The sequence below is a fragment of the Limulus polyphemus genome, unplaced genomic scaffold (assembly GCF_000517525.1).
Source record: "Limulus polyphemus unplaced genomic scaffold, Limulus_polyphemus-2.1.2 Scaffold1559, whole genome shotgun sequence".
NCBI lineage: Eukaryota > Metazoa > Arthropoda > Merostomata > Xiphosura > Limulidae > Limulus > Limulus polyphemus.
Genome location: NW_013667169.1, coordinates 25,472 through 40,204, shown reverse-complemented (window position 1 = coordinate 40,204; position 14,733 = coordinate 25,472). Strand labels below are relative to the sequence as shown.

The following is a 14,733-nucleotide window of genomic DNA, read 5'->3' as shown; positions in this document are numbered from 1 at the left end:
CCATGAGGAGGTAGTTACATGTTGAGTTCCACCCGACCATCCTTCCACTGGGCAATAGAATTACTGGATTTTCTGTTGTTTCTTAGTATTAAATTTTTTCATGATTTTGCAAGATTGAAGTTTTGCTTTATTGAATCCCTTTCTTCTGCGATAGCCACAAACAGTTGCTGAAGCTTCTGTTACTATTTTAACATGCCTTTCAATTACTTGTTACAAAGATGTGTAATTAATTGACGCAGGGGTAACTCATTTGCATGTAACAAACAAATTAACCAATGAACAGGTCTTCCAAAGTGCAAATCGAGAAGCCGCATAACTCCAGCTTTTTTCCAGTATTGACGAATGTGCCGTCACAGCCTACAGGGACTAAATGATCAGATGAAATTTTGTTATCTTCAAACCACTGAATGATAGAATTTTTTATTCCTTCTGATGTTCCGGAAGGAGAAATGTGATCCATGAAAATTGATTCAGGTTCACTAACCAAAGTTATGTGCTGTTCCATGACTACACGTTTATAATGTTTTTGCCCATTTTTAATGACAATTTTAGTTGTATCTTTTCAATCATCAGAGCAGATAGATTTAATACAATTTGATTCATCAGAAGTTAATAATATTTCTAGGTATTTTTCTCATTCTCATCATATCTTGTTTTTATAGACAATGTTAACATTGTCATTTTCTTGAATACTGCCCATATCTTCCAAAATAGCTGAAGTAAGGGCTGCAGCAGCTCTATCCGAAATACAGTACCTGTCAGCTTCTCTCACTACTGTTGGAAGCAGTGCCCTCATTTGTTTATTTATTTTGGGATTTAATTGTTGAAAGTTCAGTATTAGCAACATCAGAATCTTCTGAGCTTGAAACCATTAAGTCCTCGTGATTAACTATTTCATTTGTTGCAGAGATGATACACCTTTTTTTTTTCAAACTTTGATTCGCTTGTGGCAGTTGAAGATATAATTGGAGGAGTTCCATACTGCATAAGATTACCGTATTTGACGGCATATAGGACGCACTTATTTCCCAAAATTTTGGCTCAAAAAATCGCCCTGCGTCTAATATGCGAAGTTGAGACCTTCCGCAGGCTAATCTTCTTCCTAACGCTCACTATCCTAGCATACAATCAGTACAGCATTCCAACTACGAAATAAGAGTGTAAATATTAAAGTGTATCCCCATTTTCTTACTGTGTTTTAGTTTATGTTCAAGTGTTTTCTGCTTGTGTAATGTGCTGTTAGATTACTTTCACCAATATATGCTTAAATACACTAAAAACTTTTTTTCCTGAATCTGACCTGCTGAAATGGGGGTGCGTCTTATATACCCATGCGTCCTATATGCCATCAAATACGGTAATTCTTATAATAAAAGGCAACACCCTGCCAACTAGAAATTACAAAATAAAGAAAAGAGAAAAAAGGATACATACATACGTTATTAATGATCATTGGTTACCTCAGCCTGGGTGTTTTAATTGAGTATTTATTATATTGCTTTGATTTTGTTAAAATTAGAGACTAAGCAACTACATTTAGTGTATTAGCTGCTCTTGAGTTTTACTTTTTAAACTAAATAATTGTGTGTTAAACAAATGTTTACTAATTTATATAACAGTTCTGAAAATACTTGGGAACCACAGGAACATCTTGACTGTCCAGACCTTATAGCAGAATTTGAGAACTCTAGGAAAAATAAAGACAAAGAACAAAGTGATGACAAAAAAAGGAAAATGGATGAAAATGATTCAGATAATTCAAGCCAGAAGAAGAGGAAAACTGATGTAAGGAAGATAATTTTATTGTGATTCACATTTTACTAAAGTTAATTTTCTCGTTAAAACTTGCCTCTATACACTCTTTTATGGCTAAACTCTCAATTATGCAGTCTTGATCTAGCTATTTATCTAACTTTTTAAAAACTAATTTGAATTACATTTTATACACATATTTATAGACTGACAGAGACCTATAACTTTCTACATGCTACCAGATATTATCATGTAATAATACTCGATCAACACAACGAGAAAAATTTGGAAGGCTCTAGTAACATGATGCAATAATACAACAAGCACCAGTTCACAACATTTGAACTATGCAACATATGATTCATACACTGTTATGTAAAAAAACCTGTGATAAATAATCACTTCTAAAAATAACTAAGTTTAACACTCGCATTAACGTAAAAAGTCGTATATATCCATCAAATTCTCAAAAGAAAAGTATTTTTAGATTAGCACTAAAACTTGTACATGCAAAGTTCAGCATGTGAAACTGTACAATGCTGATACATTTTCAGAGGATGTTAATATTTCAGGTTAATAAAATCCATGGGGGAATACAGGAGTTTGTAGAGGGATGCATCTGAAAGATAAGCACCAATAAATACTGGTATTGAGTTGGACATCAGATGTAGCATATTTATCAATACTTTCTATGATACTTCAGTTGTAACACCCCATATTTATAGTTGTTTGTGTGACATAATTATTGATTTATATATATATATTAGATATGCATACACACACACACACATTCCTGCCTACTATTTCAGAGAAATATTTTTTATTGAAAAGTTAGTGGTGGGTAATTTAAAGATCACTAAGTAGGTACTACTTACAAGTTATAGAAGAGTGTATTAATGATGATAATAACTTCCAATCAGGGTTATCTCCACACTTAGAACAAAGCTGAAAGTGAACCTGGCCATCAGTGTAGTTAATTAAATATATATTTTTTGTAAATATATACGTATAAATATTATAATGCATTGTTTCATCAGTTGAGTACCTTCACTGTTAACAATACATCTTTGACCATAAAGTGAAAATTAATTCAAGAAATAGAAGTATCTAAACGTTTTTGAAGACATATTAAATCCTGGTCTTGGACTGGTTTATTGTCTTTGTTTTTTGTAATGTCATTTGAAGTCAATACATTAAGGTTCTGAGTACAATATCTCCAAGCTTCACTTACAACCCATAAAGAATCTTGTGTATCTGTTAAATGCTTGTGTAGACAACATCATCTCCTTTAGGTGTAATGTATGAAGCATGTAAGTTTCTTTTTTGTCTGTTTTTATTCAAAGTATTAATAAATGCAGGTGTTATTATTTAGCAATATTTATGCTTTATTTTCTTCTTTGAATCTCCTTGTATATATCTACACACTTTAGTGTTTCAAATATGTAAGTACAATTAAATTGAAATTTGTTGTAAATGTATGTTTTTTGTGTACATTAGTTTCGTGTAATGTATTCTCACTGAACGTTTGTTCGCGAGCTTCATATATGTTAGGAATTTCTACAGTTCACGTAGTAAAATTCACGAAGGATGTTTGTTCATTAAAATGTAATTTCTCTTGTTAAAAAAAATTCTAAATTTTCATCTTGAAAAAAAGAAGAAGAAAAAAAGCAGTTTTCTTGCTTTGTTAGAACTGCTGTAATTTAAGTGTATATCAATTTCATAGGATGATAATAAGCCTAAGGGATTTGACAGAGGCTTAGAGCCAGACAGAATCATTGGTGCCACTGATTCAAGTGGGGAGCTTATGTTTCTTATCAAGTGGTGAGTTAACTTGTCATCAAAGTGTATCTCTTGGGTTAACTTTTAATGACTTTATTTGAATCCCTATCAAATAATTTATTAATTGTAGTAGATAATCCATGAATGAAATGAAATTATAAAAGAGGACCTGAAAAATTGGTCTACAAACTACTTAGGATTCGAATAGAAACCAGTTATATGTATAAGTTTTTTAAGAATAAAATTTTACATATTTATTGTTGAGCTCATGATTAAAAATTGTAATCAGAGCTAAGAAAATTATAAGACAATTCTAATTTGGTAAAAGTAGATGGTGTACAGTGTAGCAATCATGTACAAAGTGTGTGGTATTTTAATGTTTAAGTTATAGGCTAGAAGAGTTGTATACACGGCCCAAAATATGATACGAATATCCTCTTTATTTATAAAAGTGACAAGCATCTATGCTGTTTGGTTAAAATTAGCTGTGTAGATAGTAGGTGTAGCTGATTACCTGCACTCTTTCTCTAGGTATCAGTTCTAAATAAATAAAAATTCTTTTAATTTATGTAGTGCCTTTCTGAAATGAGTTTGCCATATAATAGAGGTTTAATGATCTACACTCTCAAAATATAAAAAATAGCATTATTTTTCTTGAAAGAATGCACAACCTTTTTTTGTTGTTGTTTTTTTTTGCCATTTTCTTACTAGTCTATAGCTTAATTTTGGAATGTGAAGAACTGACTAAAAATAAATTAAGGAATGTTTCTCTCTGAAGACTGATTTAAAACTTATCTATCATGCAACTAGCCTTGAGTTTTAATATAATAATTTTGCACACAGGTCAAGGTATAAAATGCATTTTTTGTTAAAAATCAAAGCTACAGGTTCAACTTTATTTGTGCAATGTCTTCATGTATTTACACAGGCTTATAGTACTATATTAAAATAGGTATTTTCCATTTAGCAAAATTAATAGTTGTTAATTCAGTACGAATAAGCATTAGTATAAAAAAATATGCCCAGTCACAGAAGACTAACCATTAATTTACACCCTGAACTTGTAACATTAACCTCAAATTAGGTTGTTTTAATTGACCATTTTATAAAACTCCAGTGGATATTTTCTTAAAATATCTTGTCAGTAATGTAACTAATTTTTTAACTGTAAAATCTGATTTTCAAATAACCTTATTATACTATCAATACATTAAAAATAAGTGTATTGCTTTCATTCTATTGCCACAACATACTGTTATTTCCTTTTTCATATGTAGTTTTTTTTAGAGCAACTATCTAAAGAAGGTTCGTTAGATCTATGTAGAGAGCATAGTAAAGAAATTAGACGCCAACATTAGTTGGCAAATGCAACATGTCTTCACTACACAATTCCAACTTAGGCAATTTTGACACCAGAAAAAATCATGAAAAACACATAAAAATTGAAAACTGTCTATATTACTGCTTGTGATCTGCAATAAGTTATCTTTGTACCAAATCCCATATAAGTTGGTTGACGTACACATGAATAGTTCACAAAAACCCTAAATTGTGCTTTCCTTACTGAAAAATTGAGCAAAAGACAAAAATTCCAAAATGTTCTATATTTCTGTTTGGGACCTGCAGTGTCTTTGTACTTATTTCCATGTAAATTGCCTGAAATGTGGCTAAGTAATTGACCAAAACCCATAACATTATGGGTTTATTTAACCATTTGATCCCCTTAAAATGACCAAAAATAGGCATGTCCCACATTTTTGTATGTATATGTATGGCACCTGTAAAAAGTATGTTTTTACCAAATCCTGTGTAAATTTGCTGAATTATAGCAGAGTAATTGTCAAAACAAACCCTAAAATTATGCTTTTCTGTGACTTCTTGCATTACCGTGGGAGGGGGGGGGGCTGTAGAAAAGTGTATTTGTACCAAGTCTATCTTAAATTGGTCAAAAATATTGCCAAGTAATTGACCAAAAACCCTAAAATTATGCTTTTTTTGTGAGCTCTGACTCCCCCTCCTAAAAAGACTCAGAATGGGCAAGTTCAACTTTTTTGTATCTTAGATGGTTGGATGCATGAAAATTTATATTTTCACCAATTTTCATCTTGATTGCTATAAATATTGATCACACAAGAGCCAAAAATATACATTTTTGGGTTATTTAAAACTTTTGACCCCATAAAATTCATAAAAAGACCTAAATCAGGCAGAAAAAAATATTTTCTGGACCACAAGGGTTTTTCACTGGACCCCCCCACTTTTTCTATGATAATTCATGTTTTAATTTGTTTATAAGAAGCGTATTGTGTTTTAAATTAACTATATAATTTAACAAACTAATCACTTATTGATCACACAAAACTTAATTTATGTTCTATAAAACAATAAATTCAAAGGATTATCAAAATTAATTATCCAAAGTTAACAGTCATAATAATGAAAATTATCTGAAATTGGCTTCCTCAGTTTGTGCTTTCTCAGTTTCACTTTGTGAGAAGCACATAACTGTGTGACTTATAAATTATTCATAGAATTAACAAAGAAATCAAATAACTCAAATAATTATCAGTTTTAATTATCAAAAGGTAACAGTCATCATAATTAAAATTATTTGAGAGTGGCTTCTTCACAATGAGCTTCTGTCATATCATCATCTACCTTGCTTTCAGCTGTTTTGTCATCAGTCTCACTCTCTGTATCATCTAAGTCACACTCCTCTTCTAGAGCAGTTGGTGCTCAATTTTCAAAGTTACATCTGTCTTTTGTGGTCCATATGGAGCTGTTGAAGGCTGCTTTGATCTGGTACCAGCTGATCTCCATCAGTGGAAGGGTGGTTCAGGATCAAACTCTTTTACGCTTGTTGTATGTAACCTTATCCTCGTAAAGTCTGATACAGTCTCTGGTTGAAGCCCATTCCACAAATTTGTATGCACTAGTTTTTATAACCTCAATTCATGCTCTACTTCAGCACTATGTGCTTGCAGGCTGAGTACAAGATCAATGAGTGTAAGAAAGTGAGTCCTCTTGCTTGCTCTCTTTGAGTACGCCACAAAGGGCTGGTCCATCGCATGTCCTATATCTTTGAAACATTTCTAGAGTTGCATTTAAGGTCTCTGAAAATTCTATCCAGGATGATGTGATGTCTAACATTACAGGAAGATAGAGAACCTTCTTTCTTTACATTTGGAGGCAACAAATGCACTCTGATTATTGGAGACAGCATTCAAATGTGCAATCAGTGCTGAGTATACATTGAGTAGATTTTCTATTGCTATATTTGTATGTTGCACCCAATGTGTGCCTCCTACTTGTGTAGGGAGCCTTTTCTCAGTGTTTTCCACCCTTCTTGATTGGATCAGCCCAGCCCTTGCTACTAATGAATTGTGATAGTACAAGTAAATGTTCAAAAGGAACTGTTCTAAAACTTTTTGGTGCTTCAATTCTTTGGCTACATCTGTGATAGCCAATTCTACTCTCTGAACTATGCAATGTACTGGGATGATCCAACTTGCTTTCCATTGCAATGCCTGCCCAGGCTCCAAGGTTGATTGCATCCCCATCTGCAGCAAAACCAACAACATGTTGGTAAAAATGTTCCTCTGCAATGTTCAGTTCTTTAAGCACTTCTAACATTACTGTCAGAATACTTGCAGCATTTGGACAGTCTACAACCTTGCAGGCAACAAGATATACCCTAATCATCCTTATTTTGCAACATGGATGTAAAATAGTTCTACTTCCATCATGGCAGTATTTCTAGAACCATCACACATGGTGCTATAAAAGTGTGCACCATTGAGCCATTCAATCACTTCAGTCTTTGTAGTCTCTGCAATGAACTTAGTGAAAACAGAACATTGATGGTCACTGATGTAAGTTGTGCCAATATCTACACCATTTTTAGTTTGGAGTTCCATTAGCTATACAAAGTCATTAAAAGGACAATTACATAGTGCAAGCGCATGAGTTGAGCTAATTAGCCTAAGAATCCTTCCTTTCTCTGCATCTGTTATCGAGTCAAAAGCCTTTTTTGGCCTTAATTGAGCCTGGTTTTGCCTTTGCTGCATCCTGTATCCCTTGGCATTTCACATGGCGCTTTGATTTAGCATGATTGCAGAAAGCAGAAGTCTTCATATTAGAATCAGTCCCACTGAAGAAAGGTGATTTTTTTTGTCTGCATAGTCTGGCATACTGCTGACTTTGCAGTACAGCTTCCCTGTGTCATCATTGTCAACTTAATTCTAAGAGAATTCAGCTTTCTGGACAGTTTTTGTCAGATCTCCCACCAAATTCCAATGGTACGGTGCTAATTTCACACCCTGCACGTTGAATGGCACCTTGTATAAGGTTGGCCATGTACACTGTGACTCCCATCCATACACAGATGGTAAGACATCAATAAGTGCATTTTAAAGTGAAAGAAAATTGATTCATTAAAAAAAAAAAGATTCAAATATTCATAAATCAATCGTTAACTTGTAGTCAAAATCTAATTGCAATGTGTAGGTGTGTTTTATGGTATATATATTTTTTTGCTGGTGTTGAGTGATTAGGTGTGCCTATGTTAATGTTTAACTCTTGATCTGTAATAAAATGAAATTTTTACTTTGCATTGACTATAATTACCTTCTGTGTCAAAGCTGCATTGTATATTGGTCAGTGTGAAGAAGGTTAATAGTTGCAGAAATGTATTACGGATACTTTTATTTTTAATATGATGTTCACATGTTTTATCTTGAAATAACCAGTGTTTATTTAATGTACCTCAATTTAAACATATAAATAAACCATGATAGTAATAGCACTGCATGTGACTTGTTGGTTCACATATTTCAAATCATTTTAACTTACTGTACTCAATTCTATATAACACGTGAAATCCGTACATCCAACCAAACAGTAAAGCCATCCTTACTGTGTTGAGTGCAGCAGTGTGGCCCTAACAATAACATTATATTATAGATAAGTATTCAACATAGTTATGGTATCATAATTTGTTTACAGAACCTCATTTCTGTAAGAAGCTATTCCATATTCTTTATTATTAACATACCATTCCAGAAAATAATTGACTTATCCTTGAGGAAATACTCAACATTATGAGATTTTATTATGCTGCGGGGCTTGTGTTGTAAAAAAAAAGCCAATTATTCTTTAAATAAAGATTTTAAAAGTTAAATATTGGTAATGAATATTCAGGAAAATTTTCAAAAGAAGTGTTTTATGTGGCAGTGTTTAGATTGTAATGTTTTAAGCACCAGATCTTGTACAAATCATATATATATATATATGTGTGTGTATGTGTAACAAATAAATATATAGTGTCTTTTATACATACTACAGTCATTGTGACCATAGATGCATTTTCCCAGTGTCTCTGTTGTGATTTAATCATTGGAAGATAAGATGTAAGCTATGCATCACTTTTGATTGTTGTAACTGTGTTTTTTGCATAAAGTTTTAGCTGTTCCGAGGTTTTTATTTAATCATTTAGCTTTTCAATTATTGAATTTAGATCATATTGTATATAAAAAAATTTCCTAATCCCCCAGCTTGGCTACCACTGAACTAAGTTGCTGTTGTTATGCTGAAGAGTTCTGTATTGTTTGTAAAAACGTTATTCATTATATCTTTTGCAAACAAGTTTATTTTATCAAATTATAACAATAAGTTAAGTTAATAATCTTAAAATGCATTGTTATTATTATTCTTTTTTACATGGTAAATAAACATTAGTGGAGCATATCTCCAGGACTCGTGCAGTTAATTTTTTGTTTAAACTGGTCATTTTGCTAAGTCTTAGTTTCCACTTTTATGTCATTAAACTTTTAAATGCTGGTCTCATAAGCTGGCATTTCAATAGTTTAAAATTATGTCTATCTTTTCATCCGATAGAAATTACTGAAATGTGAATACTCAAAGGTATTTATCTCTGTTTGTGTTGTAGGAAAGGCAGTGATGAAGCTGACCTGGTACCAGCAAAACAAGCAAATGTCAAATGTCCTCAGGTGGTTATTAAATTCTATGAGGAACGATTGACGTGGCACACAGGTGCCAATCATGAAGATGATGCTGAAAAAGTAGCAAAACAATCATAAGATTATTATTTATATCTCTCTTGCAAGAGTATTTGGTTATATTATCTGAAATGCATTGCTGTTTTAACCACTAAGTAAATCGTTGTTGAAAGTTTTTTGTTGTTTTTTTACTGTACATACATATTATGCACCATTACTTGTATGTTTGTAAGAAAACTGACAGTTGTACTGTTATAGTAAAATAGTGTAAATGTTGTGTAGTCTTTCTGTGTACAATAAAAAAAAAAAAAACTACATGAAATTTTGTATTTAGTAGACAAGTCATAATAAGGTTTAATAAATTCTCTAGTAATGTTCAGTTTTTTTACATAATTTTTCATGTACGAGAACTAATTAGACTTCTATGTTTCTTTGTACGGTGTTAGGTTATAACAATTTTTAAGATATTTTTTCATACTAGTACCTTTCTACTGTTATTTCATTGGCCATTTTTCTTTTGTTTTTCTACATTGGTCACAAGTATTTAAGGGCAAATAAATGGACAATATTGTTTTTGTGTCTTTTAAAAGTTAGTATAGAACATACAATTGTGCTGTGCTCTGGTGAAAATATCAGTACCTATCATTATATATAAAGAATTAGTTTTGAGAGTAATGTTTTTAAAATTTTTTCATTCCATAACTGTCTATATAAAATTGTTCATATAGGCAGCATTCATTGTGAATTGTCTTAATGACCACATTTTCATAATGTCTCATTTAAAGAAAAAAGAATTGTATGCTTTTATTTGAAAAATGTGAAACTTGTTGTTGTTCTTTTATGTGTATGAGGGGGGGGGTTAGATGTTGCTAAAAAATAGGAGATAATTACTTTACAATCTGGCTTTTAATTTAGAAAGTTAAAGAAACAAGTTAGATAGAAACAAAATATTGCAACTGGTGATTTTTCACTTTTTTGTTTTCTTTCAATTATATATTCTGTGGTTTGCACTTTGTTACCACCTAAAAATATTGTGCTTGCACTTTGAGGCTGTAGGTGTGACTGTAAAATCCCACTGTTTAACTAGACTAGTGCATTAATTGGTGGTAGATGGTGTTGACTAGCTGTTCTCCTTCCAGTCTATCACATTAAAATTAGGAATGACGAGCCCAGGTAGCCCTTCAGTAGCTTTGTGTGAAGTATTCAACTACAGAAATCAAAAGATAATTAGTATAAATGATACAAAGATATTATTTTCAGCATTAGTAAATTTTCTTTGTATTTAATAAAGTTTTTTTTATGTAATATAATTTATTTTTTAAGGTATTAAAATAACCACTGAACAGGATTGGAGAAATTTGAGGAGTTTTGAAGAAATTTTACTTGGAAAGAGCAATAAAAAAAACCTTCTTAGATAATACCTGAAATAAAGAAGTGTACTAAATTTAGCATTTAAAAAACATTGAATGTACTTTGTTAAAGACTATGTATTAGTCCTGATAAAATAGAATGATAGTAGCTTACAAATAATGTGTCAGTCTTATGTTGGATTTCTTCAGTGTACTTTTCAAGTTAAAAATGAGCCTACACTATAATTGCTACTGAGTTTGTATCAACATGTTTTGAACTTTAGTACAAGAGAATAAATGTACCCAAAAGAAAGAAAAAATTCATGCAACAAAAAAAAAAATTAATTAGGCAGTCAAAAATATAATTATTTAATTTGTTAATTAGAAGAAATGATTATGCAAAAGTATGTAATTAAAGTGTAAAAACAAAGCTTAAACTAATTAGGTTAGTGCCTTTTAGACTCAGACTTGAGTTGAGTATTGAGTCACAATCCTAGTGGTTACACTGATGGGCGCTGCACCCTCGTCTGAAGATTAGCTGCCTCGATTGAGATGAGATAGAGGATAATTGTTTTATTGATGTTACCAGTGGACTTTTGGTTGCATATTTTCGTAACGATTCCTTATCTTTTTGCCATTCCTTACTACACCATACAGTATTTTGTTTTCCAGCAGTCTTTCTTTCTGAATGTCAATGAAGACCTATGTTTACTGCTTTCTCATTTCCAGTGAAGAGGAGGTTCATATCCTGCTAGTAGTGTTGTGTTCAAATTTAGCTAGATACTGAAAGTATGTAAAGAGTTCATTAAGAATCAACACTTAAAAACGTGTAAGAATAGAATTCAGCATACAAGAAAAAGTACCAGAATTTGGCTTCAGTCTTGGGAATTATTACAGAATTGAAATACTAACTATGGATAGATAAAGACCTATTTAAAATTAAATGCCAGTTGATATCGTTGCCCCAAGGGTAAACAACAAACTTAAGTCTTACATATTAATTAAAAGAGAAACCAAAATTAAAAGTTGCTTTTTAAAGTAGCAAAAGGGCTTTAGAACATTATCAGGGATCATTTGGTTATAAAGGTTGAAAAATATTAGCACCCTATGAACTTGTAGTTGTAGTTTTCTTGATAAAAACAAATGTATATGGTTTGATCTTAATAGATGATCATTCAAAAATTCTTTTTTGTAAACCTGATTTTTTTTAATGTAGCAAAGGTGTACTTTAACACAAATTTATTGAAGTTGTTTATTTTTAAGCCAATGTTGTGATGTTTATGAACTTGACTCGCAGTAACTTGGTATTATAGAAGAATACATGAATGAAATTTGTTATATAGATCTTTGTATTGGACTATAACCTTCAGTACCTGTATAGAAGAAAACCAACATAAAATTCTGATATCTGCCACCTATCTTTTTCAATACTTTTAAGTATTGTAACTTCAAAGGAATTATACATTAGTAACACACATACTTTTGCATTGCTGACTTTCAAAATTCACAAGAAAATAGTGATAACAATCCACTTTGACATTATAGTTCATTATGTGTTAATGGGAACAATATTGTATCACAATAGTAATTTTTGTCCAGTACTTTTTTTTTATATAATTAGCGGATGTATTTTGTCAGCTTTGTTACCATAACTATATTTTCCATTTGCCACAAAATGGTGTTATCATAAAAGTATTGATTTAAAAAATTTGGAGTATCATAAGGGGAATATCCCATAAAGCCACATAACTAGATCTCGAAAGGAATGTTTTTTTAAGTCACCTGGAAACCACTAGTTTTGCACATGTTAAGCTTTATGTAACTGTTTACCAAGGACACCTGAAAAACTGCTCATTTCATTAAACAATGGAAAAATCTTAGTCGTACGCCGATCAGTATTTACTTTAAACAACAACATTTTTGTTACTAAATGCAGAAGGAAAAAATATTGCGCCTGCAATCACCTGAGAATCATATTTATGTATTCTAGAGGTCATTTAAATTCCAGTAAATAGTACTTGTAAGACGGAGCGTTTAAAACTGTCAGATATACAATTCTATAACTACTTGCAATTAACGTATCTAATCTTGCTACTCAAGCTAATGTTAGAATAGACAACCTCCATCATTATATTGTGATGTAACACCATTACCTAAATATAGCTGCCATTACAACAAACGGCGAAGAAAGAAATGTAACAGAATTATGCGATTTCAGAGGCAGAATTTAAAAAAAAAAAAAAGAAGTTTGTCATCATCGGTTAACAATTATTTACATTTACTCGCACAAATATGTTTACAACTGGTCCGTAATTGTAATAAAATTCATTGCATAACAAATATTGTATTAGAGTGTCTCGGATTCTAATGTATTCAAATTGTATATGACCAGACCTATACCTAACCTAGATATGATGCTCATCAATAGTATAACAATTTTGTTTCTTGTCATTCCACCAAATGATTCGTTTTGAAACTTGTATAAATTGATAAGGTGCTGTATTTTTAAAAGAGTCCATTATGTCTCTCAAAGTTTTTTTGTTTTTTTTGCGCAAATGTTCAGTTAATTCATAGATAGCTTCACTTACAGTTGCACAGGCATTTCAAATAATTTATAAAACCGAGTAACCAGTTTTTAGTGTGTTTTTCTTTTTTTTGCGTTTCAGTATGATATCGATCATGGTTTTCTATTCTGATTTTTCAAGACACCAACTGGAGATTCGGAGCACGGGCTCCGTGTGCCAGTGCTTAGCATTTTCTGCCCCAGTGGCTCAGTAGTAAGCTTGTAACACAAAAAATCGTTATTCACTATGTTGACATTTTTCCAGGAGTTTGGGCAAATACCTACCCCTGCGGACGCCTATTTATGTCTATAACAATTAGCCCGTTATGAATATTCGATTCATCAAAATTATTTCAAACGTGACAAATGTCATTCATTATGGCAAAATCATGGTTATTATTACTTTTATCTGCTATAGAAACATAAAAGATGTAAAGTTAATAATACCTAAGTTATAAATACATCTCTATATATATAAAGCACAAAAATATGTGAGTCTGTTTGTCCCTTATCTAACTACTTTTAGACTTCTCTCATTTTGTGAGATGATAGTTTGAAACGAGGATCATGTTAATGGGGGGGGGGGGGTAACAACCCTCTTTACACCCTTGCTGTTATTGAACATTTATTATCTTTCACGTAAGTTATCGTTAACTACGCTAGCGCTCTCTGTGGAGGAATGCAATGAAGGAAAATGACCTCCACTATTGCAATAATAAATAAACTCAGCTGAAGTTTCTACTCTAATAGCCACCATAAGGCTAGAATGAAGAGTCGTTTCTGGGTTATACCCACTTGCTACTTTGACCCGTGACCTTTCAACTTCCGCCCATAAGATACTTCTGCGGCCAGTGGTCGTCTATTAATTAATCACGTAAAACACTGTGGAAGGACATTAAGAGTTAGGTGTTAAGCATGTAATAGAGATGATGATGATAAAACCTTGTTGAAACGTTGTACATTTACTGTTATGTTAAACTTATATTAAAGTTTTTCTTCATTACCCATTCAAGCCGTCTCCAGCCATTATTAGTCTCAAAGTGGGTTCCTCGTCATCGAATGTAATAGAGAGCATCCCTACCGCCAATAATTAGGCCGCTACCTCTTCCTACAAAGTCACCCTGATCCTCGCACAGTGTATATCATATTGTTACGTCTCCGTTTGTTAATTAACTTTCCGTAACTTCGTTCCGACGAAACTTTAGCGACACAAAGGAAAGAATAAACCAGTTTTATTAAGTAAGGAGAATACAACTTTACGATACACTTATTT

The 14,733-nt window shown here is 32.0% G+C and overlaps 1 protein-coding gene across 4 annotated transcripts in view; it reads left to right on the top strand.

Moving 5' to 3' along the window:
• Nucleotides 1-12,777, top strand: part of LOC106464094 (chromobox protein homolog 1-like) — a 23,618-nt gene extending 10,841 nt beyond the window's left edge. For all 4 annotated transcript variants that reach the window (XM_013924205.2, XM_013924206.2, XM_022391759.1 and 1 more), the window contains exons 3-5: nucleotides 1,620-1,785; nucleotides 3,476-3,573; nucleotides 9,479-12,777. In XM_013924205.2, coding sequence (XP_013779659.1) covers nucleotides 1,620-1,785; nucleotides 3,476-3,573; nucleotides 9,479-9,629 — 415 coding nt within the window. In that variant the 3' untranslated portion in view covers nucleotides 9,630-12,777. The remainder of the gene's footprint in view (nucleotides 1-1,619; nucleotides 1,786-3,475; nucleotides 3,574-9,478) is intronic.
• Nucleotides 12,778-14,733: the final 1,956 nt, after the last annotated feature.